At 42.2% G+C, this 26386-nt stretch overlaps 1 protein-coding gene across 1 annotated transcript in view; it reads right to left on the reverse strand.

Moving 5' to 3' along the window:
• Window positions 1–25899, reverse strand: part of ACAT2 (acetyl-CoA acetyltransferase 2) — a 177296-nt gene extending 151397 nt beyond the window's left edge. The window contains exons 1-2 of the mRNA XM_069235140.1: window positions 25726–25899; window positions 14048–14182 (exon numbers count right to left, since the gene is read on the reverse strand). Of these exons, the coding sequence (XP_069091241.1) occupies window positions 14048–14182; window positions 25726–25777 (187 nt within the window). The 5' untranslated portion in view covers window positions 25778–25899. The remainder of the gene's footprint in view (window positions 1–14047; window positions 14183–25725) is intronic.
• Between the last annotated feature and the right edge of the window lie 487 nt (window positions 25900–26386).

Below are 26386 nucleotides of genomic sequence, written 5' to 3' on the forward strand. Positions count from 1 at the left end.
AACTAAATCAAACCCCCTAAGAAACAAGGGAGTGCAGCAACTAAATGTAAAAAGTTTTAACTCTATTTTACCATTTCTTTCAAAAGGATCCTAGCGAGAAAATAATTATCAAAGCAGGAAATACATCAGGCGTCAATAATAATACTCTTCAAGGTCCCGTTCAGGGTAATAACTTGAATATTATGACTGATGATGACACTACTGTTAGGGAGGGATCTGCTGTTTCTACCGCCTACCCCCTCTTGAGGGGGTCCAACCAGGCCGAAGTTATAGAATTTACTCTTCCTGATATAGATCCAGATGAGGTGCTCGGCAGCAGAATTGTTACTTTGCCTGTACCAACAAAGTCCGTAGTAGCACAATCTAATATTGATTGCCCCATGCTAAAGTTATTTAGTAGTACATCTTCGGACCACTTTCTTTCAGATACAAGTCCTTCAGAAACCCCGGACCAAGTGTCCCCACCAGAACAACATATAGGGGGTTATTACAACTTTGGAGGAGGTGTTATTCTGTCCCAAAAGTGGCGGTAAAGTGACGGATATACCACCAGCCGTATTACGAGTTCCATAGGATATAATGGACTCGTAATACGGCTGGTGGTATATCCGTCACTTTACCTCCACTTTTGGGACGGATTAACACCTCCTCCAAAGTTGTAATAACCCCCATAGTCCTTTCTGAATCCTTTAAGTGCCTCAAAAGAATTTTATCGTCCATTTTGGACCTTCTCGAAAAATCTATAAAAAATTCTGACCACATTCTAGATATTCTCATTTCTATTCTAAAAGTCTTACTAGTAAATCAAAGCATGAGCCACTGTCTTGATGAGTTGACCAAGACAATTAAAAAAAGAGGCATGTAAAAGTTTGGGTCTAAATACAAATGGCACTAGTCTGCAGTTACCAACTTTGAAGATTTGACGATCGCAGGAGATAAGCTTTCCCACTCCAATAAAGGAACTAAAGCAGGAAAGTCACATTTGGATGAAGTAGTCATCACACCAGGGATCCTGGCCTCCGAAAATAATGAGATATATTCCCTGGACAACCTCTTTTCTAGTACGAATTCAGTGCACAATATTACCCCACTGGCCCATGTTGCCCAGAAAATGGAACACGCACTAAATTCCAGAGCGGTTTCATTTAAAATCTTTCTTCCCAAAGATCAACTATCCATAAAGCAGACGGAACAAAATGAAAACGACATAACAACATGGGACAGGCTAGTAAAATATTTAAATTATGAGGTAAAAAGACCGGGAAAGAAAAAGGAACCGGCGACTCACAAAAAAAAAAAAAAAAAAAAAAGAAGCGAAGGGAAGGGAAGGTTAAGTTTGAGGAACGAGAGCAGGTGGAATTCACAGACATCTTGGAACAGGTCCCCTCACTCAGAACAGAACTGAGGGGGCGTCTTTTGCTGTACTGCCGCAAGATCATGGACCAACGGCTCTACCGGTGATTCCTTGTGCCAGATTTGATTCCATCAACGTAATCCCGCCTGATCCAGTCTCTCTTATAGCTATGGAGATTTGTCCCAGATTAAGTACTCAGAAAGTGGGAGGAAAACACAGAAGGGATAATGCCCTTGCTGGGCATACAGAGTTACCGGACTGCTTGGAGTTCTTGACTATATTTGACTCAAATGTATGCTTAAATCGTTGCTTCCTATTGTCATGCTTTTTGGAAATAGATGAACTCAATTTAATTGAGAGTACTGATATTGTGAGGGTCTTTCTTGACCACCGTATAGGTGGGTGCAAGGCAAAGGTTTGGTTTTCCCCTAAAACTATTGTGAAATTAATTCTGGTTAACTGTGCCCAACTCCAACGCAGGGATATAGATATTATACCAGTCTGGGAGAAGTCAATATACTTTGGTGGGCAGCTTTCTACTCATGGTTTAGACTCCACAAACTATATTGTGAATTGGGGGGTGGAAACATTCTCTCACCTCAGGCAAAATTGTGAAAGTTTCCCTATTTCAAGGTACAAGGGTAGTGAATGTTTTGGAAGATCCCAAATATCAGGGTTCCAGTCCCAAACAAGAAAACTGGAATTGGTTAGCGGGGGCCCTGAAAAGATCTAAGCCGAAGGATAAGCTGATACAGTCATGTTACTAGCACTGACCTCTCCTTGGTCTCTTAGAATGCCGCAGGACTAAGGAAAGACCAAGGTAAATTATATGTATTGTGTTCAATGAAGATCGACCTGATTTGCATCCAAGAGACCTGGTGTTTAAATTACTTCTCATGCCCGGGTTACACGGTTTTAAGCAAAAAAGCACTCCCCTCAAAAGGGGCTTGCTAAAGGGGGAATAGCTACGCTTTTAAGCGACAGATATAACTGGGAATTTGACAGCCTCCCCGAAACTACAAACTTTTTTCAAATAGTACGATTACAAGTTAGGGGGGAGAAGGGCGGGAAACTGCCCCTGGCTACTGTGAATGCATATACCCCCCCTGAAAAGGAATTTGACAATATTTTACAACAACTGCTTACATAAGTTTGTGCTATAAGAAATTCTGTCAACTTAATTATAATGGGGGACTTAAACTGTAAAATTTCTAATTCTACACTTCATTTCTTCGGTGATCCAGATAGGGAAAAAGCGCTGAAAATTCCATCTATCATGTTCCCTCCTGGAATTAGGACAGATAAAAGAGGCTTAATTTTTTTTTAAAGGTCTGAGGTCCTGCAGCAATATTATTCTGAATGGGCGCTTCAGTTCGGATTCACCCACAGGCTTCAGACATAAGTCTGTTAAGAATAACTCCATTATAGACTATGGGGGTTATTCTAACTTTGGAGGAGGTGTTAATCCGTCCCAAAAGTGACGGAAAAGTGACGGATTTACCACCAGCCGTATTACGAGTCCATTATATCCTATGGAACTCGTAATACGGCTGGTGGTATATCCGTCACTTTACCGTCACTTTTGGGACGGATTAACACTCCTCCAAAGTTAGAATAACCCCCTATATCTGTACTTCGTACAACATCGCTCAAAGAGTTGAGGATATGGTAATATTAGACACCCTATACAGTGACCACAAGATTTTAAAACTTACTTTAAAATTGCAGCTAGGGGCCACAGATTCATGGTCTATAAAAGGCGCAAACCTTAGAATTAATGAAAAAAAAATAGGAGAATGTCTTAGACAACAGCTAAAATAATAATAATAATAATTGCTGGAAAACATTGTGGGAAATATGGAGGTTTGGGGGAAAGATGTTTTAACACATTTTTCCAAATTAATAAGTTACATTACTTCGCGTAAGCAGCTTGAGCGTAGTATAACTGGAGTCAAAAAAGCTCAGCTGCCTATCTTGAACCTGGACAGAGAAATAAATAAGTTAGTAAGGCGACAATCGGGGTACAAGACTAAGCAAATGAAAAGGAAAATAACAAAACTTAAGTGAAGAAGATTGCGGCTGAAACTGGCGATCCAAAGAAAAGAAGAGGATCATAGGTGGATAGCATTGAGGGAAGCAGCCGCAAAGAGAAACCACAGAAAATGTTGGGCTATCATCTCAGCGGGTGTGGAAACTGTAAAACCTTATTCGCCCCCCTGATAGCAGAGGAAGACTGGAAGTTGTATATTTAAGACCTTCACTCTGAAAACCAGCGCGCTGGCCCTGGGAGAAAGTTGATAGTATTAAACAGAGGGGGCGAAATGGAGAATACGGGTGCTCCTACTGTGGCTGAATTAGAGGGGATTATAACTTCAATGCGCTCTTCGGGCACTATGGGCCCCGACGAAGTTCCGATGACTCAATTAAAAGGGAGCCTTTGTTTCCGGCAAAACTACTTCATCCAGTATTTGGCACCTGCTATGCCCAAGGTAATATCCCGGAATCATAGACTGGTAGTATAATACTTCCTTTACATAAAAAGGGAGATAGAACAGTACCGTCAAATTACAAATAAATTATCAGATGCAACCGGAAAGATATTTGCAAAAAGCATCTTACTGTAATTAACTGATTGGGTTGAGGAAAATGGTATTCTTCCATTGGAACAGGCAGGCTTCAGAAAGGCCCATAATACTTTAGATAACATCCTAATAAAGCAAACTATAATTAATAAATATGTCCAGACTAGCAGGGGGAGGGGGGGAATATTGTATGCTGCATTTATTGATTATTCCACAGCATTTGACAGAGTTGATAGGAAAATACAGTGGAAGAAACTCCAAGAATTAGGGGTCCCACCTTGTCTCCTGCGATTAGTGATTGCCCTGCACTCATCGACCCAATTGTATGCTTATTATATGCGGATGACATGGTTCAAAAGGCTTAAAATCAACGCCTGGCCGCCCTAAATTGTTATTCGGAGAAGTACTACATAAGAATCAATACATCAAAGTCTTTGGTGGTATGCTTCTCCGGGAAAAAAAAAAAATCAGAAGGAAAATCTCTACCCCCTGGGTTCTGGGTCAACATAAGTTGTAACAGCTAGATTCCTACCAGTTTTTGGGTAAGATCTTTTCGACCTCAACAAATGAGCAACAGCATATTTGCAATAATACTAATAAGGCTATTTCACATGCCCAAGGTTTGGCGGCTTTCTTTAATGCAAATGGTATACGTCACTTCTTACACTTATTGTCTGCTTACCAGGTTAAGATTCCAGCTACTCTCTTATACATGATTGAATGTATAGACATAAATAAATGGGATTTTCTTGACAAGACAGAAGGACGTATTCTAAGATGCATGGCCTCCCGTAATCATTCAGCCTCAGGGGCAGCGTTACGACTTGAATTTGGCATTAAGAATATCTATGTGCAAGGCCTTGCGGCTGTGATAAGAAGGGCGCATAGCCTTATTCATAGCAAGGAATTTATGCTGAGAAACCTGGCCCACAATTACATTTTTAACAATTTGAGAGAAAATCCGGATTTTTCAGAAACTACATCAAAGCTATTCGGCTCTTAGAGCTAGACTCGGAGCTCTGTCTTTCAATACCTTCTGTATTTCTAAAAAAACCTCTGAAGGAAGCAACACGGTCCAAAGGTTTTTTGATGGACCTGGATGCATGTCGCCATAGAAGAGGTCTCAAGATTTTAACTAATTCTGTAACTACCTTATCTGTCCTGGAATCTACCACATGGGGTGAGGCGATTTTGTATTTTGATCAGACTTAATAGAATACCCCTGAGAGAGCTTATTTCCAAGTGGGATGGCTCTACTAAATCCTGTGATTTGTGTCAAGGTGAGGTACAGAATATCAAACATGTTTTATTTGTTTGTCCCGCTTTAGCCGCACAAAGGAAAAAATGGTTGAAACCCCTCTTTTTGAGGCTAAATATTAGATCTTATAGAGAAGCTCTAAATTTATGTTACGCCCCCTCTAATGAAAGATTTTGATACAGGATATTTAAATGTTTTCAAACTTTTTTGTAGATATTTTGATTCTTTGTGTTCTTTTAAAGTGTACTATTTTATCATCTATTTATATGTTTTCGGTCCTTTTTTTGAAAAGTGTATTAGTTTATTATGAATTAATATGACTCTGTATCATTACTCATGTGGATCTCTTTGGAGATCCAAATCATGATAATAAAACACTGAATTGAATTGATCCCACAGCAAGACAAACTGAGGCATCCGCTACCATACGTGAAAAATAAAAAGCTGGTCTGCACTGTATGAAAATCCTTTTCTTTTAAAATGGGCAATAAAAATATTCGTCTGAAAGGTTCACATAGTTTACAAAATAATGTAAAGTGCAGCAATGTCTGAAAGGAAGCACCATCACCAGGGCACACATGAATACTTTTCGGATCAAAAGGACCCATAGGGAAACAAAGATCACAGCTAACGGTACCCAATTGAAATCTTGTGACAAGCATCCTTTACCACAAGCTATTAACCTGGGATAGGTATGGCTCAGTATTTTGATACATCTTAATCATAACAAAATCTTGCACAGAACACTTCATCAGTTCACTTGCTTCTCTTTTTTGCCATGACCAGTTTTTTTTAACTCACTCTTTGCCCAACTCTTCGCTTGTATGCTCACTGACTGCAGGGAAGTGAATAAATCTAACGACCCAGGTTGGTTGCAATTCTTCTAATATACTTTAACCATGGGATTTTCAACCCCAGATCACATGAAGGGAATCAGTTATAATTTCCCTGATGAGAGTTGTGTGCTCACTTACCCAAATAGAAATGCAAAGGGGAGACCTTAATTTCATCCTCGACATAGCCTAACTCCTTATGAAAAACCAAGCGCAGGCTGATAGGCCCAACTCCCAAAAGCCGCCTACAAAATCTACACTCTTCCAATTGCAACAATGGGCTAATCTGGTAATCCCAAATGGGTGACAATACATTAACACTGGTAAGCATTTTAACTTGCAAGCATCTGTAGATTAGGTTTGTTGCCTACTCTGGATGAAAATTCAAAGACTGAGACCACTGCAACAATAAATCGGGTACATAGCTTGGATATACATGGTAACCAGTTTCCTTTGTCATCAAACATCACACCCAGATAGGGAAACTCATGAACACAGCTATCGTGCCATGTATTCAGCATAGAAAGCGATGTAAGCTTTGAACACAAATGTGCTGCAGTTGGGTAGTGTGCATGTATTAGTGTAATGTGCTGTTGTTGGTAGTGATACACTTCATAGTCATCGCTTTCTTAATAAAGTGAGAGATATTGTGTGTTGATTGCTTTTTAGGCGTGAATTCTTGAAACATGTGTAACAAAGTTATTTTCCTGAGCAGTGTCTGTCTTGCCATTCAATACTGCTTTTAACTCCGCCTTAATGGTCCCAATGACTGGGATTCCAGCAAATCTCTTCACAAAGAACTGAAACGACCAGGGGCCCCGTGGAGAGTCACAGATTTATAGCAAATTAGTTCTGAAGGAGTTACAAAATAGTCATCTGTCATGGGGACCTTGCTTGGGCAAGTAAAGACATAGCTTCCACTTCACCATGCGTCTTTGATGGCCAAAGCCAGAAATGGAAAAAACTACACCAGCTCCCAAAAACTGGAATTAAAGGCTGGGGAGTTATAGGAGGTGTTTATGCGGGAGCAGAAAGGGTGCAAAGTATGACAGTTAATGTATATGTCTATGGTTTTTTTAAAAAAACCTTACCCCCCAAAATAAATTTGGCACCAAGGACAATCGTGATGGTAAATCTTTCCTGGTTTACTCAATTGGTCACAAACAGAATGCATTTTAAAATAAAATGCTTACTGGGTTAAGGCACCAGTTGCACAGATCTTTGAATACTCAGCAAGTTCCAGGGATTAATTGACTTACTTTAACTCTGGTAATTAACCCACCTGCTCAAGAAATCAGTATGCTGTATAGTCACAGGTTTGATTCGCCATAAAATAAGTGTTTAATATGTCTGCCACAAAGTGCAACATATGCTGGTCACGGTTTTGCATTTTACTTGCAATAAAATTGCCAAATTACAAAATCAATGGAAGAATGGTTTTATTGGCCTATGTAAGTACTAGCTTGTGTAGTTTAACCCATTTACCACACGCTCAACTTCGTTTCATATGCCGAAGACACACAGCTAATCATCTCCCTCACCAATGACCCGCACACAGCCAAAGCCAACCTCCACAACGGAATGAAGGCAGTCGCCGCGCCGCTTGGATGAAGGAGAGCTGCCACAAGTTAAATCCCAACAAAACAGAAGTCCTTGTTATCGGCAACAACCCCTCCGCCTGCGACGACTCATGGTGGCCCACTGCCCTCGGAAGCTCTCCGGCCCCTACCGACCATGCCCGCAACCTCAGCTTCATCCTGGACTCAGCACTCTCAATGAACCGTCAAGTCAGTGCAGTCTCCTCTGCCTGTTTCAGCACCATGCGCATGCTCCGGAAGATGTTCAAATGGATCCTAACCGAATCCAGAAGAACAATCACCGAGGCCCTCGTCAGCAGCCGCCTAGACTACGGCAACGCACTCTAAGCTGGAACCAACACCAAAGTACGGCAAAGACTGCAATGAATCCAGAACGCCTCTGCCTGTCTCATCAAGAACACCCCCAGACACAGACACACCTCCACCCTACTGAGAGACCTGCAATGGCTCCCAGTAGACAAGAGAATAACATTCAAGCTTCTCACGCACGTCCTCAAAGCCCTTCACAATGCCGGACCAGAATACCTCAACTGCAGACTCTACTTCTGGATGCCCACCAGACAGCTCCGCTCCGCCGCCATCCCACGCATCCAGAAGACCACAGCTGGAGGAAGATCCTTCTCACACCATGTCACCAAGACCTGGAACTCCCTTCCCATCCACCTCAGAAGATCTCCCACTCTATTGCAATTCAGAAAAGACTGCAAAACATGTCTCTTCGACTGATCCCCACTGATCGACAACTGTTTACTTGCTGCCCCTCCCCCAGCACCTTGAGACCCTACCGGGTGGCTAGTCACGCTCTACAAGTCTGTTGATTGATTTACATTTTTTTTTTTTTCCCTGGGAAAATATTGTTCAACGCAATGCTCTTGCGCTGTATTAGAAACGGTTTGATGACTGGACACATAAAAATTATGGGTGTCGTCTGGTCAATGTTTCACCACTTGTACTGAATTCAAATGTATAAGTGTGTTAATAAAGTCGCTCCATTCCTACCCTGGATATGCATCCCTCACCCTTGTTACCTCACCTCCATTTTCCCTTGAAACAACTGTGAAACTGTGATAAGAAATATAAGAAGCAAAGACTGAAACATGGAGTTATTTACATCCATTCCAAGGAGAACAATCAGCGATCTAGCAGAATCCAGGATTGCACTGCAGCTTTAACAAGCCTAACACAGCACTGCTTAATTCTCCAAAGCCTTAGAACAAGAAGACAGTCCAAGAAAGCCCTACTTAATAACTTTTGAACGCATGTGCTTTTAGGGGACCCAGCTCTGGCAAACTCATGAGCAATATCACCATGAAAGCACACTGCCATTATTGTAGTGACCTGTATGCTAGACCAGTCACATTTCTCCCAAGGAAGATTTGTCCTCCAGTTTGGATATGTGCGCTCTGTGACTTTGGTATTCACTCTGGGTCAGATCTCCAACCTTCCAACGAGCTGAAAAGTGAAAGAATGACTGAAGATGGGCAATCAGAACTCTCTTGCCCTCCATGATGTACAGAGGGGTTGCTGCCTTGGAATCCACTCTACAGCTGAGGATTTCTAGTGGTGGGGGGTGGGAAGAGAAGGGCAATGATGATCATCACCTTCCTGAGTCCCAGTGAACCAGATGAACTTCTCTACCTGTGCCCATGTGCCCTTAGCCTTCTCCAGCAGAACACAATGTAACTGTGCCTTGGCCTCCATAGGGGAGGGGCTGTTAATGGGTGTCTATGAGCTTGTCATGGCTACATCCCTTATCTACACTCTAAGGTGGGGGGGGGGTTCTGGACAACACTCCCTCCTACAGAGCAGATACAGGCTTTGATTGGCTGTGCTTAGGTAAGTCTGATTAAAGTCAGAAAAATGTTTTAACTAGTTTCTTAGAAATAGGTTCTAGTTAGTTTGATAATTTCTGGATGTGTACTAATTTAGCCAACTTTCACTAGTAAACGTGTAGGTATTCTGTAGTTATTGGTGTTTTTTACATTCTATCGTTCTAGTTTTATATAAGCCCAGGGTCTATTAACGTACAGTTGCTTTCTCCATACGTCTGGACACGGTAAAAGAATCTTTTTGGAGGATGGATAAATGCCCAGTGACCTGAAGGGACATGTGCAAATATAGTAATTCTTCACTCCAAGGTGATCGAGTTCATGCCCTTTGAACATGTTACCTGTACAAAGTCTATATCAGAGGGTAGAAAAACAGGAACATCGATTAAGATAAAAGTTCTCTAGAGCAGTGTCCTTACAGTCAATAATTTCCTAGGTATTGCACCACTGGTTAATCACTCTTCCTCTGTTGGTTAATGACCTTTAAACACTCCCTGCCAACCATTTTAAAAAGTAAAAATATCAACTCTGCTGCTGCAAAATAGTTGACATAATGTTTAGGTTTCCAACATCAGTAAAAAACTACAAATGTTTGCTTTACTTGTTTCTCCTAAACCTTAAAAGCTTTAAACCCGTGGCAGCCTCGAACTATTCTTGAAAGATTCTTTTAACATTCCACAGGGCCTGCACCAGGGTGGCATGCAAATGCAGCACGTCAGCCGGAACTGAGGCAAATATCTTCAAAGCGTACTTCCGGAACGGACGAGATTACCAGGCTGCACCAGATCCACGAGTATTAGAGGAAGAGATTTCGCATTTATGACCCCTTTATAATTTCCCAACCCGGGCACCACTTTTCCATGCTCCACGGTTTTCTGTCTTACCTCTCCATTTTCTGGTCTCCTTGGCTGCCTCTCACTGCTTACTCATAGCTCACACTTTGTTGGTGCTTATGTTGAAAGAGTCAGAACTGCCATTCTGACAATTTAAACGTAGGTCACTAACACCGTGATACTGACATTACCTTGTACCATGCCCCACAGTTAGCATGGCTCACTACAGGCAATGTAAGAACACAATCTCCCGTAAAAAAATATGTTGGGGAAAGCATATTTGTACGGCATTACCAGTATGAACTGAGTCCCTATACAATTACAAATACTTAATACTATGGGTCTTAAGTTAAGTGATACCCTTAGGCCCAGCTGAAAAACCAGTAAATTCCTAAGTATTTTTGTTTGTAACTCGAGTAGTTAATTGTTGGGCTTTATCTGCCTATAAACAACAACTTGCATGCGGTCGTACACTACATGAAGAGTTAAGCAAACTGATTACAAAACATTTAGTTTCAAAACAAAGTTTGAAATTTGACGTGACCATATTACCACAATTTACCGTTATGATGATTTCACTCAATAGCTCAAAATGACTAATACTGGAGTAAATAACTTTCCCTTTAGTAGTAGTATAATCAAAGAAGGGAGAGCCATCTCCACTGGGATAACTCACCAGAATAGGACAGAATATATAGGTTTTAGGGTTAATAATATGTATTCCTCTCATTTATTGAAATTATTTCGTCAAAAATGAGCTTTATGATAAAACATGATAAAAAGCTGGTAAAATAATGGACTGTGTTGCAATGAATCAAAAAAGCAAGGAGGGTGGCTATGACAAGGATCCAAGTGACATGTCCTTGCTGAGCTTCAGGCCCCTAGGTATCGTCTCACACTGGTTTCCAATACATCCTAGCGATCGTGCTTTTCCTGATTAGTCGAAAATGCAAGCAGAGGGCACCCTCCCCTTTAGCACGTGGAGTTGCAGTGGATCTACTGGGCGCCCAAAGTGGCCTTGGAACTGAAGCACAGTTCTATATGGATGGTGAAATATGAGGTTCAGATGACTGCTGCTCTTTGCTTCCCCCGTGTGACCGGTTTATCGAGAAAGACAGGCTCAAGCTCTATTATTTAAAACTCTTACAAATTGGTACTAGTCACTAGCTCCTCTCAGTCTAGGCTCTTTTCTTTCTGGATAGCGAGGCTTGAACTTTGCTCCAGTTGCTTGTATTGTTGTATTCTATTAGCGCAGTAACACGTGAATACACCAGTTCTGATTTCCTATGTCTTATATTGAACATATACTATGCTGCTTTGTAGAGTCGAGCCTGCGTCGCATGCGCTTGCGCATGCGTTTCGCTATCGAGACGCTTTAGGGATTAATAAGGGCTCTGGAGCCCCGTCAACGTGACGTCACTGTCTTTCATTGGTTCGTGGGCCTGCCTGTTAGAATCTGCTTGATTTCATTAGTGGAAAGCATGCATACGTCATGCCTTTTCCGGCGGTTAGCCCTCCTCTAGAGCATCGACCAAGTACAGAAAACATGCGAGGCTCGCTGTTTTCCATTCGGTTTGTGGACTACTTTTTCTCTATTTTCGCAACGCGATCTCGCTTGGCAGAAGTCGAGCGCTTTGCAATAATATTGACCATCTTCCACAGTTAATTGCACTTTTTCCAGTTACGTACATGGTTTATGTCGCAAGAAAAGTCAGGTTAGGAGTTTACAAAGCCGTTAGCTCTAACACGAGCAAACGCGAGACCCATTGCATTGCAAATGCTTGTTTAAAATTCCAATACAGAACTTCTTTTTAAAAAAAAAAAAAAGGATTCTTGCTGCTATATTTCGTGCATTACTGCGCAGCAACTCCCCCATACTGTAACCCCTCCACAAACACGTGGGGTTGAGTAGTGATAACGTGGTGCACATCTTGAAGACTGCACGTTGTAAGCAGTGAGTACACACAGGAAGATTGTTTGAAGAGGGGGCACTTTCAAATGTGAAAAGAGCAGGCAAGGGACACTGTGCCAACTCCTTGAGGTCAGACACATATCCAGAATCCATCTGCCTGAAACAGAGGAAGTTGGAGACTGGAGAAGGGTGGGAGAAAACTACCACACCACAGGCCCCTTACTGAAATTCACTAAACTGGCTGGCAGACGCAACAAAAGACTGAGGACACCTGATCAAGTCTACATTTTACTTTTTTTTTAAAATATATCACCTCATTCGTCTGGGCCAGGCTTCTCCAACAAGTAGATTGTATCAAAATGAGGCAGGCCCCACGGGGTGTAGAGCACATGCAGACCACAGAGGCAGAGAGGAGCACTGAAACTGACTAACAGTGTATATATACCTAAAATAAATATTACAACATCAAACACAGGTGGGCCTTTTCATGTGTACCAACAGCCAGGCAGCATTGACGCCAAAATGATCAGTACTTAGCAGGAACGATGATTATTTATAGAACACAAATGTCAATGTGTTTCCCCTCTACAGCCGGAGTAACGAGTAGAGGGTTTCAATTCCAGCATTTGTCCAGCAGAGAGGGTGTATAACATCACATATGTCCTATCTCCCTTGACGCTACTTGTGGGGAAACACCAACTTTGAACCAGATGTAAAAGGCAGAGCATTCCAAAGACGGAATAAGGTTTCCTCCATCACCCTGCCTGCCTTTTATGGCAATGGCGATTTCAAAAGTTTATAAAAGTGCACATCTGAATATCAGCTGGAAATGAGAGGTTTCTTTAGATTAACAAACGCTGTGCATTGCAAAATGGGCTGAAGCTTTGCGCAAGTAGGGATACCACAGAGATAAGAGATATCTTCTTGGAGGGTGACGCAACATAAGCAGTTTCTCACTTGTAAAGGATGCTTAAGGCGGGACTGGCTTTTAGATAACACATGTGAAATGTTAGTCTGAGGAGCTGCAAGCGAACATTCCCGAGACATCCTGAATTTCCTTCTGACAGAGGGAAACTACATATTCCATTTGCACTTCGCTCAAAGAAAACATCAATACTGTGATCTTAGGATAGTGCTTAACACCAGTAAAGGTAAGGGCAATGTTAGCTGCCTGGCCAGAAGCTGGAGAGGGTGCACTTATACTGGCAATATCTACCATGTGAGATTGAATTGGACTGCATTAAAATACTTTGGAAAGAGGTTCTGTCTCCCATCAAAATTATTACTAATATGCACTTACCGTCCAACTCGCTGAATTTATTGCCTTGCAATGTTGAGGGGGCTGCGTATCTGTTCACAATGCTAGTTAGCAAACGGATCCCTCACCGTCTATTTTACACCACAAATAGAAGTATCCAAATAACTGACGACCAGCAAACCTTCCTTCATGGGCTATGGTGGCCTAATGTTTGGGGTTTAGTCCCTTTAGAAAACTGACAGTGAGTTTTAGAGGTATGCTGTCATGCTTTCAACATATAGACTCCTTTTATGACCTCTGATTAAAGACATACTTCTATTGTTCCTTTCTCGGGTGGTCTTTACTTCCGGTATGGGCCAGTCAACCAGACTTCCCAGTTATTTATAAGGAAGGCTTGCTCATTCTTTTTCTGTATTTAGCATATGGCCATTTTTTAAGTCACAGCTACTGTCTACCTTCTCCTTCTGTCTAAACACATGGTGAACTCAACTAAATATTCGTGATCAATCTGATATTTTGAAATTTGTTAATACTGGTAAAACGTTAAATAGAGATATTTAAAATAACAGAAACACTAATTAACAAGTTACCTGCAGTCAATACATGTCCCATGACAACTTCAGACACTTCCTCCGGAGTAACATTTGCTCTCTTCAGAACCTCTTTGATGACAACAGACGCTAGCTCATGGACAGGTACAGCAGAGAAGACGCCATTGAAGGAACCTTGAGCAAACACACAAACAACGTTTTACACAAACTACATTTTTTATAAAACTTTTTTAAACATTTAACCTACAACTGCTTGGATTCAAAGCTGCTAAATTATTTCCTTGTAATGCTTTCTCTTGGAAGATGGTGGAGGGGGCAGGTGGATTAGGAGACTCAGGAGGCTGTGTGCCGAGCCTTAGATAATTCAAGCCCATTTTCTTTCAAATTAATAAGGTTATATTGAGAATACTTTCCACTACATTGCAAATCAGAAATACCCACATGAATTCTCTAAGAACCTTACAATACGTATGAGGCACGTTATCTGCACATATATCTGTGTGCATTATAAATGATGCATTCAACAAAAACACACATAAAAATGTGCATTGAATACATACAATTTGTGAGGAGACATATTTAGAGTGCACATCATGACTGCAAGTAATTTTAACCCACTAAAGAAGAAATAATATATGGGCCCTCATTACGAGGAGGCAGATCATCTCTATTACTTGCAGTAACTACTGATTTGACAGCATCTATTGGAATTAGGAGTTAAAAACATACCAAGCGTTTACCGGAACATGTGGATGTTAGTGGGATAAGCACCAAACTCTGCATTGTATTATCCTAAAACTTCGAGGTGCTAGTTTTTTTTAAAGGATGTGCTAATTATTGCATCCATTAGATGTTCAACTCGTTGTGAGGACCTTATTCTAATGAGTGTTCAGCCCCAAGTTTAATGCTGTTGATCATATGTTTTTTGGGATGTTACTACAATCTATGTTTATCTTGTCATATCTGCTGTGCTTCAAAGGCAGAGGTCAAATGTCAGGCTGTGATAAGCTTATTTTTTTAATCATGGAATTGGTGTTTACTTTTCTTTCTCTGACAGTAAAGTGAGAGGATATTTTAAAGTGAATTATGTGACGATCTTGGTGGGAGTACCAGGAGCACGAAAGAAAATGATGATTTTTTTTTTGCAACACACAACAAAATGTAAATACCTGTAAATGAACTGTATGCATTCAGCAGTTAGGAAAGCAAACATGAAGCACATTTTTTGTAAATCTGAAGAGACTTTAGTAAGAACAAACATATCAAGGAACTTTACTTTGTAATGCAAAAATAAGAAATAATCACAGATAAACGATCTCCTTGCTTTATCATTTGACTGCTATCTAGTTTTATCAGTAAAACAGCAAGTCTCTGCACAATAAGTGGATATTTCAATGAAACGTGGGATGTAGGTAAATAACAATGTGCTACCACACAATGCTTTAGTTACATTAAAAAAAGTGCTCCTACCCATGTCCATTAAAAGTAGCGTGTTGCGAATGTTTGTTGCTCTAAAAGGTGGGTCGTCGTTCTAAAACGTTTGAGAACCACTGACCTTCTCCATCACTCGGCGGAACATCGTATACGAAGGACCTACATTTGAATTCTTGATTTTCAAGCTTTAACTTTACAAATGACACTTGGCATGAGTGAATTGGTGTGTGATTGTCTCTGGGTGCACACAAGCATGTAACAGTCTTGCTCTAACTTCTTGCATTCCTGTATGGTTTGTTTCTCTGTCTGTAGGTACTGTACAAAGCCTGATTTATTGACTGTCAATTCTAGCTAGAGGTCTTTCCGGCCAATCAGCAAATCACCTTCAGTTTACCTCTACTTAAAGCATCCAGTAGCCACATTTTCCAAGGACTTAGATTTTGTTGGTGGGAATTACTTCCCCCCAAATAGCCAAATAGGATTGGTGATCATCAATTCAAACCCAGGTTAAAAAATTCACAAAATTGCTATAACAGTCCGACTACAACACTATACTCTTTGGACCATACCATACCAAGAGCACATTAACAAATCAACACACTACAGAAACAGTAAGAATCTGACACCAGATAAGCTTCAAAAACACCCGAAGGCCGTCTGTCATGGCTTGCATCACACTTCAGATACAGCGAATCATTAAAATTGAGTATTGTCAACCGGTTGAGACAAATTTATTCTGGAGTTACAGAGCAAGGCAAATTGCGGAACATGAACAAACGGTTTGGGAGGCGGCTAGGTTCGATAAAAGTGAAAGCTCAGTGGTGAAGCAAAAAAGTCATGGGGGTCGGGGGCACCTCTCTCTTTACAAGATAAAATAAGGAATACACAAACGATTTACATAAGGCAAATAAGTTATTCTCCTTTGACAAAATACAGAATGCAGAAATCCTTTACTCAGAAGGTGTTTAAACTTACAAAAAAAAAAAAAAAAAAAAAAAAACACCCAGACACATTGTTGATCCCATTACGCATAATGACAAATCCTTTCTCTCGGGGGACTTGTGCCGAATCATGCGGAACTGCTTTACAGAAAAGTGGTAATAAGATAAACCACATAGCAGATGGAAGTGCAGAGGACAATCATATAATACTAAAGTTGTTTTTTTATGTAAGCGCAGAGATGGGGAAATGTAAGGGCCTTACTAAGTGCCTTACCCATGTTGATGGCAAAGCGGTGAAATAAAGGGTGGATTCCTGCATTTGGTTAATAAGTTGCAGAGTTATAGGAAATTATAGATGGCTGATGTGCGTGAAGGAGGGTATTAACTGTCACAAAATTGAACCTGTAGGGTACTTTGGGGCAGAGATGGAGTACAAAGGAAGGTCAAGAGGGAAAGAATACGTAGATAGAAAGGACGATTCAACATTGTGTTGAATGTATCAGGGAAAAATATGATTGTGTTAGATCCCAGAGCAGGCCCCATCTCTCCAGCCTACTTTGCAGAAAATAGAAAAAGGGGCTAGGTGCAGAGAAGTGGTTGCTGAGAGTGTGTTAGTGAGGCAAAAATAAACTATTCAAAGGAGCACCCAAAGTGAGTTTTATTTACGTTTTCGGGTAAATTGAGAACATTTTAAGTTTCAAACATTGCACTAATCTTCAAGGACATGCCATCTCCAGTTAGGCATGGAGTTAGAAATGCTCTCCTCGCATACAGGGCAAACTGTAAGAAAAGCTGGTATATTAGTGCGAACAATAAGCTAATTCAACCAGCTGAATGTTCTATACACTCCAGCGATGTCAGGTTGTGCACTGACATGCAGTTTAAACAATGTTTTTTTTCAATTTATTGTGAAGTACCAAAAGATAATAAAAATGACAAAAATAATTACGTGTACAAATCCATGTATAAATAAATAGACAAGATTACATGTGCCTTAAAACTTATTTTGTCATGCGACTTGTACAAACATGAATGGTCCAACCAAAAGGGAAAGCTAAAACACAAGTATGAAATTCATAAAATTGCACGTAGGTAGCCAAGCAGGACAAAAGAAAGCAGTTCCCTAACTGGTGGTTACAGCTGACACAATTTACATCCGCTTGGGTGGTTTTGAATAACTGTAAACTCCAGTTCACAAGCAAAGATAAAGTACTGCCAACAACAAGCTTTATGATCCAGCAGTTCACTTTGAAGCCAAGCCCTAGTAATGCCCAGCCTTACGATCGCAATGACACAAAAAGTAGATACCCGCCAAGTTTGGAAGCTGTATTATAAGAGTGGCCCAGAATAATCAACTCCAGGTCCCAATTAACATCTACCTGCAGCAAGTTGTTTAATTTATTGGCAAACGTTGCCCCAAATGATGACAGAACAGGACAAGTAGCAAAGACGTGTGGTATCAGCATCTGAACCCTTGCACCATAGTTAGAGGTCTCCCTACAGCCCATTTTAAATTAGCAATATGGTATATAACACAGCTCACAGATAATTTAGAATTAATCAGTCTTCAAACCACATACACTGAGAGACTTCTAAGCCAACCGATTACAAAGCCGAATGGCTTCCAAAGACACGCAAAACACAGTTTTTTTACAACCACTTAGTCGCCAATTGATCAAAATAATTCCCATGCAGCTTATTATTAAAATAATCTGATAAGAGGTACCAAGGCCACCCCATTTAGGCCCTCCGGCCTAATGCAAGAACTTGTCCTGCTCCGTGGAGAACTTACTAGCAGAGAGGCAAATAAAATAGTCTCTGAGCTGAAGATAGCAGAAAACACCAGCCTATGTACACCGAAAGTCCTCTGGAGCTCCTCAAATGAGAGGAGCATCTGGACGAGACTCTCCACACCCACGGGCCACCAGAGCTGAGTGAAACCATCATGAATAATCGGTTGAGAACTGGGGTTACCCTCTAAAACCGTAAGACAAATAAAACTGAAAAATTTACAGCAGGTATGAACACGCAACCAGACTTGATCAAAGACAACAGTTTTGAATATAGTTCGTATGAAATACATAGTGTTGATAATGCTTTGCCAGGGTTGGTGCACATGCAGAGATAGAATATAGTTCAAGTAAAGATGCAACAGTCACTACTCGTGTAAACCCATTACTTCCGGGAGGTATAACAACGAAGATAAAAAATAAAGCCAAATCGATAGGAGTGCAATACCATCCATATCCTGGGAAAGCTGCAGATAATGAATAGCTCTATAAGTTTTTTACCAGCGTCTTATGAATTGCTGCCAGCTGGCTTCAATCTTATTCAAATGTACTTTTGAGAGGAACAATGTCATAGGTCGAAATAGATAAAGAAAATGTGGTACAATTTTTATTAGGTTACATCTTCCTATACTCTCCAAATCCAATTTCCTGAATACTGATAAGGATTCTTGGAACAGTGTATCATAATCAGGGCTTGAAAAATCTGCTCCACCACTAGCTATGGCGAGTCACAACTAATCAGGTCGAGCTATTTTTAGGACTTACTCGCCCCTTCCGGTGAGTTAACAATGAAAAGGTGTACTGTTCAATCAGAAAGTGTAGGGGCAATTAAAGATGCTTTTAAACCTTGTTCTTATGTCACATTTGCTCTATGTTCACAGACAGAGGTCAAGTCAGTTTTCCTTCTGAATGCAGAGTTCCAGGACTTTGTAAAAAGAACTGTGTGTTCTGCTGGACGGGGCAAGCCAGAATGTGGGGGAGGGGAATTGCAAGTATGGCCTCCAGTTGTTGTTGTTGTTAACGGAATATTTTGCTCTTTAAACACTGAATCTTTTCTCCCTTATTGCAAAGATATGAATGATCTATCACTATTGTTCTGCCTGCCATTTTGCATTACTAAATATCCTGTTGGCTGCAAATACATGTAGGTCACCCAGTATCTGCACATTTCTTTGACTGCCGTACAAGCCAAACTTGTTGCTAACTGATTTATGCACATTTGGGATAATGCCTGTTTGGTTTATGCTGAATGTACTCGGGGCCGAGTCCCTGACTAGTTTTGCTGCTGAATTTGTATGCTGATCGAAACTATCTTAAACCTGAATAAAAAGATATAAAAAATAAATAAACCTACTAACAAAATACAAATTGACACGAATTACAGTCTGTGGCAATAACAAGAAGAACTGGCAATATATAAATATATACTCACACAAAAAAAAGATACTCAACAGCCTCCCATTAACCAATCCATTTCAGATGTCCATATACATCCAGGTATTCCTTGAGTGACAACAGGTCGCTGAAGTTAGTAAACAACTTTGGATGCTTAGGTCTTCATTTCAGTACAGGGGCTTTAACAAATTTTCATTATGGTTTCCTTTTATAAATATGTTGTTAGTTACCATGTGACCTTTGGATGAAGCCAATGTCTTGGCAGTCTTAAGAACCACTGTATTGTGCTGTAACATGTGTATAGTGTTTACTACCCCCATGTGGAGTCATGAAGTGCTTACCTATACAGACAGCAAGCTGCACCATGTAGGTTGTCTGATTGGAAAGGGGTGTTTTTGTCTTTTGCTGGTATGGGAAGTGTTTTGCTGTTGTGTGTGATGACAAGGTGCGGTTATCGTTTTATGGGCTACGGCATCAGGTGGTGTGATGGGTGAGGGTATGTAACAGTTGTGCAAATTGTAATTGCAATAAAAACATATAGGTAGCTAGAAAGCACCAGTTTGGCCATAAGGGCAGTAGGATGCTCAGTGTGTGTACACCAGAAAAATTGGGTAATTAGAGACGGTCCATAATCCATATGCAACATGGCCCAGGAGAAGGTGGTGTAGATTGGTAAAAGGTTTGCAAACAAGAATGGAATTGGTGACATGAGCAGTTGCCATGCACCTCTTAAAGGCAAGAATACGGACTACTGCTGAATAAATACACTCCATGAAAGAAGAAAGAAGTGGAAGATTAATTAACACTGGCAAACTACAAAGAAACTACACACTCTTTGAAAGGCTTAGATTCCACCTACTCCTAGGCCAAAGGAAGCCAAACTTTTGAGCAGGGATTTGTACTCCTTGGAGACCCTCAAAGGCAGATGAGCACCAAATATGAGCAAGCCAACAAGTTATTGTGGAGATCCCTGCAAGAACCGAGCCAAAAGGTCTGGCTCTGGTCTTACAGCTAATGCATGAAACCTAAAATCATTTGCTATGTAAATTATACAACATCGAGTAAAATATGATAAAGTCTTCAAAATACAGAAATGTGTATTTCTTTGACATGTGAAAGCTCTGATATTATTAAGGCACATTATTGGACTCCACTGAGGAGTACTTACTACAAGTGATAGGATTTTATATTTGGTAGACTGAACTCACATATTTGAAAAAGCTTTCATATGCTATAATTAAGTACAAAGAGTTTTGGTGGAAAAAAATATTTGCCTAAGATCAAACAATTTAAAGTAAGTAAGCTGTGATTTATCCTGGGTTTCTGGTTTCACTTTCTGCAAATCAGCAGGAAAGGTGTATCGAGTATCTGTCTTTCCTTACGTTAAGACTTTGTTTTCACCTCTTAATTTTCCTGCAGTTTTCAAATACAGCACAAACTTGACCCCATGGCTGAGCATTTTACAGGAACACGAGTTAAATTACACAATGTCACATGCATTGTTTATAAGCAATGGGAGAATATGTGATTTGCCCAGAATCACAGGATACTGAACCAAAGCCAAGACTCTAACCTGGTTCCAAAGTCAGCAGTTTTGACCAGAATGCCAGATCCCAGGTATAAGGAGGGAGACAGGCAGAAGTCAAAAGACAGCTGGCTCGTTATGGGCTCAACTTTCAATAGGACCTCAAAGTGAGCCAGAGCCAGACATTCAGTGGCTCGCCCACATCTAATGAACACCAGTCGCCGTCACTCTGACACTATCTAGACTGGATCCTGCACATGGGGGGGGGGGGCACGTGCCCAGAAAACCCCAGATGAAGGTGCAAGGAAGCTGCCTCCAGGGGGAAGAAGCTTGGAGTTCTGCACTAACGAAGAGGACTAGGAACTTCTCCTTTGGATGGAAGATGTCCCATGTCGCGATGAAGGTTGCAGAAGTGTTCCCATGCAGAAATACCGCAAACAAGCCTTGCTAGCTGCAAGGGTCGCGGTAGAGGTTTTTGGGTGCTGCTGGGGACCAGGAGATCGCCCCTTGGAGGAGGAGACAGAGGGGGCTCTCAGCAACTCAGAAAGCCCCCACAGAAGCAGACAGCACCCGCAGAAGTACCTGAACATGCACTTGGAAGATTCGTGAATGGGAGCTGGCTCAGAGTCACAAAGGAGGGTCCCACGACGCCGGACGCCAACTCTGAGGGTTGAGCACTGCAGGACAGAGTGCTGGGGACCCAGGCTAGACTGTGCACGAAGGAAATCCTGGAAGAGTGCACAGGAGCCGGAGCAGCTGCAAATCACGCAGTACACAGGTTTGCAGTCTAGCGTGGGGAGGCAAGGACTTACCTCCACCAAACTTGGACTGAAGGATCACTGGACTGTGGGAGTCACTTGGATAGAGTTCCTGTGTTCCAGGGACCATGCTCGTCAGGATGAGAGGGGACCCAGAGGACCGGTGATGCAGTCTTTTGGTGCCTGAGTTAGCAGGGGGAAGATTCCGTCAACCCACTGGAGATTTCTTCTTGGCTTCCAGTGCAGAGTGAAGGCAGATGACCCCAGAGCATGCACCACCAGGAAACAGTTGAAAAAAAAGCCGGCAGGATGAGGAGCTACAATGTTGCTGGTAGTCGTCTTGCCACTTTGTTGCGGTTTTGCAGGCATCCTGGAGCAGTCAGCGGTCGATCCTTGGCAGAAGTCGAAGAGGGAAGTGCAGAGGAACTCTGGTGAGCTCTTGCATTCTTTATCTGAAGAATTCCCCAGAGGAGAGACCCTAAATAGCCAGAAAAGGAGGTTTGGCTACCAAGAAAGGTAAGAGCCTATCAGAGGGGGTCTCTGACGTCACCGGCTGGCACTGGCCACTCAGAGAAGTCCAGTGTGCCCCCAAAACCTCAGTTTCCAAGATGGCAGAGGTATGGAACACACTGGAGGAGCTCTGGGCACCTCCCCTGGGAGGTACTGGTCACTCCCCTTTCCTTTGTCCAGTTTTGCGCCAGAGCAGGGCTGGGGGATCCCTGAACCGGTGTAGACTGGCTTATGCAGAGATGGGCACCTGTGCCCATCAAAGCATTTCCAGAGGCTACTCCTCCCCAGCCCTTTACACCTATTTCTAAAGGGAGAGGGCGTAACACCCTCTCTCAGAGGAAATTATTTGTTCTGCCGTCCTGGCCCAGGGCTGCCTGGACCCCAGGAGGGCAGAATCCTGTCTGCGGTGTTGGCAGCAGCTGCAGTGGAAACCCCAGAAAGGCAGTTTGGCAGAATGGTATCTGGGTGACAATTCCATGATCTTAGACATGTTATATGGCCAGGTTCGGAATTACCATTGTGACGCTATACATAGGTAGTGACCTATGTAGAGTGCACGCGTGTAATGGTGTCCCCGCACTCACAAAGTCCGGGGAATTTGCCCTGAACGATGTGGGGGCACCTTGGCTAGTGCCAGGGTGCCCACACACTAAGTAACTTGGCACCCAACATTCTCCAACTGAGGGTTAGACATATAGGTGACTTATAAGTTACTTATGTGTAGTGAAAAATGGCTGTGAAATAACGTGGACGTCATTTCACTCAGGCTGCAGTGGCAGGCCTGTGTAAGAACTGCCTGAGCTCCCTATGGGTGGCAAAAGAAATGCTGCAGCCCATAGGGATCTCCTGGAACCCCAATACCCTGGGTACCTAAGTACCATATACAAGGGAATTATATGGGTATACCAGTGTGCCAATGAGAATTGGTAAATTTAGTCACTAGCCTGCAGTGACAAATTTAGAAAAGCAGAGAGAGCATAAACACTGAGGTTCTGGTTAGCAGAGCCTCAGTGACACAGTTAGGCACCACACAGGGAACACATATAGGCCACAAACTTATGAGCACTAGGGTCCTGGCTAGCAGGATCCCAGTGAGGCAGTGAAAACACCCTGACATATACTCACAAACAGGCCAAACGTGGGGGTAACAAGGCTAGAAAGAGGCTACCTTCCTACACGCCCAAAAATCTTTTGCCCACCTTCCTTGAACCTCCCTTTCATGGATCACCATCTGGTTAATCTCACTGGAATCTGCCCAGTTATTTTTTAATATTTTTTTTGTAGTTTTATAAAGTGTGAACAAAGGCACTGGAGCAATATACATGAGCAAAAGTTAGATTACACAATATGAAGTTTATTTTTTATTTTAAGTGATATGATTTTAGTTTAGGAGAGATCAAATGGTTTGCCCAGAATAACGAGGTTGAGCTGACCTCTGGACTATAACCTAGTTCAAAAGTCAGCAGCTCTGACCATAAGCTACATCCGTTCCTTTTCCCACTGGGCTACGTGGCCTCACTGCGAGGCTTATGCAACCCCCCGCCTCCCCGGAATGCTGGCCTCATGGGATGGCTCATGCAGCCACCCCATCCTCCCCATTTCGCTGGTTTACAGAGATCTTAAAAAACGGTCCAAAGGTGACTGAGGCACCGACCCATCGCCCAATGCCTGATTTCCCAGTCCGACCCTGTTCAGCTGATGCCCTGTCAGCGCAAGAACTAATCAGCCTGCCTCGGTGCTACCCTACTCATCCCTACAAGTGAGCCCAATACTTTAAAAACCCATCACGTTTGTCCTTGGTGCCCAATTTATTTTGGGGGTAAAGTTAAAAAAATATATATACACATTGACTATCATACTCTGCTGCCCATAACTTCGCCTCGTGCTGCTGCCCCCTCAATACCGCCCCAGCCGTGAACTTCAACTTATTCGCCTATGTGTTTTTTTCCGTTTCCGGCTCTGGTCACCGAAGAAGCAGGGTGAAGTAGAGCCTGTCTTCACTTGTTCAAGCAAATTCAGCTGCAGGGTTCTAATTTACTCCTCGCTGTTGGTGGCAAGTGAAATTTGTAACTAGTGGGGTGCATATCTTCGACAACAGCAAGAAGGCAAATTGCCTGAATCAAATCCCCTAACTAGTATTTACCCTGAAAAGAAGGTGAGAAAAACGGAGTCAAACATATTCCAACATATTTTCCCTGAGAAAGGTCCAGCAAGTTTTAGTTATTGCGGGCATTTCTTTGATGTCAATATTTTAAGGACTTCAGAGCATATCCCACCCCCTCCAAAAATGGCTAAAACAACGAGCTTAACGCATACTTCTAGATTGTTATTCAAGAAATACTTAAAAGTTGTGGGTTTGTCTTAACAGACATCAAGTAAATTACGCTGTCCTTCGAACTATTTCGTCTAATATCCTCCCTCAACCCTGAGCCAATACGATGAGCATCGGGGCGACTTGAGAAGAGCGAATATTACTAAGGCCATATGTACGAACACATTTTCCCATTGACACAGAATGGGAAAATCCTTTGATACATCTGGCCCTTCTTTGCACTGACGGTCTCTCAACATTCACGCTTCCTGAAAGAACTCCGCCTACTGGAGCGTCTGGGTACGAACGTCCAATTGGAGGGCAGGAACGGGAAATGGTTCTATTCCACTGAGCCAATCACAGCTGGTGCCGGAAAAGGAGAGCTCACGTTTGCGAATAGGGAGACGAGGATGTCTCGTGGTTCTACTGCCACAATCAATAGGCATAAAGAAAACATAGGAGGAGATGAGTTATGTAGCTCCTCCCTCTCCCGCGTGTATACTCTTGTGTCTGTCAAAAATAACGCTATTGAGCCCACGTCACTGCATAGGTTAAGTGAGGTCCTTAAAAAACGTACTCTCATTTTGAGATTGTGTGTTTGAAAGCCTGTGAAACTATCATTGTTTTATATACGAATGTAGAAAAAGAACTAGGGTGTAATACTCTTCACTGGGCATTGCCCTGCATGCTCTGTGTGTAATACAGCTTTAACCCCAAACAATTAACATCTGCCAAACATTTAATTAAGATTACGACGGCATCTCTGTGAACTTATAGAAGGTACCTACCCGTCAAACTGCATGAATACCATGCACCAGCTACACAAATAAAGACCGAGGGCAATGCACAGGGGGATAAGATCACTTCGATATTCGGATTGGCATTTCTACTGCAACTCAAGTTCACAAAAGAAAAGCAACAAAATATACACCTGTTCTTGAAAAACAAAGGTCTTCAGAGTTTTAAACTGCCAACTTCACATTACAGGTGCTTACCGCCTTAGCTACTGAACATGTTCCTATGCGCATCCGTGCTTAAGAAGCCTTCGCTTACCTATCGGTGTTCTTGCGGCAGAGACGATCACTATGGGCTCGGCAGTATTCATGGCTGTCCGCTTTCTCCCTACTTCAAGCCAGAGATAGCACAGCAAGAATGCACAGATTCCGATCACCACAAGCCACTACAGTACAACTGACTGCCAGACTAGTAAATTGGCTCCTCCCACCCACTGCTGGGGAGGAGCGAAAGGAGCGGCGTATGGAGATCAAAGAGAGGCTTCCAGAGTGCAGCGTGGCTATTTGGTGCAGTTCACGCTTAGGCCCTTATAACTTTTTGTCCGCATAAGTACCCACGCCAAATTTGCGCCCTTTTTCCCCATCATCCTAGGCAGTGCTTGAAATGGAAAAAATAGAAGCCCATGTAATCTGTGCCAGAGTACCTGCCTGTTTCTAAGAGGTGCTGGTATTCTCTACTTACAAGTGCTACGTTTTTCCTGAGAAGAGCAGGTACTCACTCTCTCAAAATAAAAAAGTGCGGGTACTCAGTACCGGCCTACTTAAAGCACTGATCCTAGGAATTCTAGAGGTACCCAGAGTTTGTGGGCTCCCCTGAAGGAGACCAAAAAATTAGCCAAAATACAGCAACAAAAATAGTTTAAAAAAATAGGGAAAAGGGCTGCAGAAGAAAGCTTGGGTTTTTTGCCCTTAAAGTGGCA

Source organism: Pleurodeles waltl, chromosome 5, assembly GCF_031143425.1.
Source record: "Pleurodeles waltl isolate 20211129_DDA chromosome 5, aPleWal1.hap1.20221129, whole genome shotgun sequence".
Lineage (NCBI taxonomy): Eukaryota > Metazoa > Chordata > Amphibia > Caudata > Salamandridae > Pleurodeles > Pleurodeles waltl.